This window comes from Bison bison, unplaced genomic scaffold, assembly GCF_000754665.1.
Source record: "Bison bison bison isolate TAMUID 2011002044 unplaced genomic scaffold, Bison_UMD1.0 scf7180017864080, whole genome shotgun sequence".
NCBI lineage: Eukaryota > Metazoa > Chordata > Mammalia > Artiodactyla > Bovidae > Bison > Bison bison.
In genome coordinates, this window is record NW_011494652.1 from 5,816,896 (window position 1) to 5,818,174 (window position 1,279).

Consider the following 1,279-nt stretch of genomic DNA (forward strand, 5'->3'; position numbering starts at 1 on the left):
CGAAGGGACCTCCGCCAGGCGGCAGAGCTGGCCCGAAGGCCGGCGTGTCCTGGGTGCGGCTCACGGCCACCCTATGGGGAGGGAGGCCGTAGTCAGGGGTAAAAGGAAGGTCCAAGAAGAGGCACCTTTGGCAGAACTGGAACCCTGGGGTGCCCACCTGTAGGAGGTGTGCGGAGTGCAGGGCGCCTCCGCCCGCACCACTAGGAATATGTGCTGGAAGTGTGAGCGGATGGTGGTGGGGCAGAAGGGCTTGCTGCCCGGTTCCTGGAACACGATGGTCACAATGTCGTTGCCGATGTGGCGCTTCCGCAGGAGCTGGGGGTCAGGAGGAGGGGCATGTGAACAGGGCTTCCCCATGTCCCTGCTCATTCAAGCCAGGCAGCGCCTGGGCACCCGTGGCCCCCACCGGCCCCCCAGTGCAGGCCTGGGGTGTCTGTCTTTGGGGAGTCACACTAGCTGGGGGGGAGAAGCTGGGGGTCAGCAGAGCTCAGGCCAAGGTCCCCGCAGCACCCCTCCCTAGTTCCCCAGAGCCCCCGTCACACCTGCTGCTGGTTATTGGGGGTGTACGGCAGCATCGTGGATACGTGGAACATGATCTCATGGTCCTGGTACGTGGTGTAGAGGGAGTGCGTGCCTGTGGAATCCGCTGTGGCCGGGGAGTTGGGGACACCGCGGGAAAGCAAGGGGAATCTGGGTGGCTTGGACCTGCCGTCCCTGCCCACAGGCTGGAGCCTCTGTCCTCCCCAGCCAGCAGGTGGACAACTCCTTCCCACCACCAGCCAAGGTCTAGGCCACGGGCTCCAAGGGCCTCAGCCTTGACTGCTCCCCTTTCCCCTCCCCGCCACCACAGGATTCAGCCTGGGGTTGGGATGCTGAAACAGAATGAAGACAGAAATGAGAAACGATCTGCTAAGAGAGGCAGGGGCGGATGTCCCAGGAGAGGACAGATGTTGGCCTAGGCACCAGCATGTGCGGAGCAGCTGAGAGAGGAAGGCAGGAGGTCACCTCCCAGGAACCCCAGGACCTTTCCAACACAACAGGCTGGGGCTGGGCTAGGGCTGTGTTTGGTGGGAGGAGGTGGTGCCCACAAACCCCCATGGCCCAGCTCCGGCAGTAGGGCACCAGGGCTTTGGGGGACAGTCCCAGCCCCTCCTCCCAGCCTTCGCAACCCCCGATGCACGTCCTTAGCCTACCCGGAGAACTCTCCACCCCCGGCCCCAGCCCTAGGACAAGATGGGACAGAAAAGTGAGCAGGCAGCTAGTTCTTGGCAAGGCAGCC

General features: G+C 63.9%; 1 protein-coding gene across 1 annotated transcript in view; it reads right to left on the reverse strand.

Moving 5' to 3' along the window:
- The window catches only part of SIPA1 (signal-induced proliferation-associated 1), a 9,721-nt gene that overhangs the window by 3,981 nt on the left and 4,461 nt on the right, over window positions 1-1,279 (reverse strand). The window contains exons 5-7 of the mRNA XM_010837844.1: window positions 543-646; window positions 158-315; window positions 6-71 (exon numbers count right to left, since the gene is read on the reverse strand). Of these exons, the coding sequence (XP_010836146.1) occupies window positions 6-71; window positions 158-315; window positions 543-646 (328 nt within the window). The remainder of the gene's footprint in view (window positions 1-5; window positions 72-157; window positions 316-542; window positions 647-1,279) is intronic.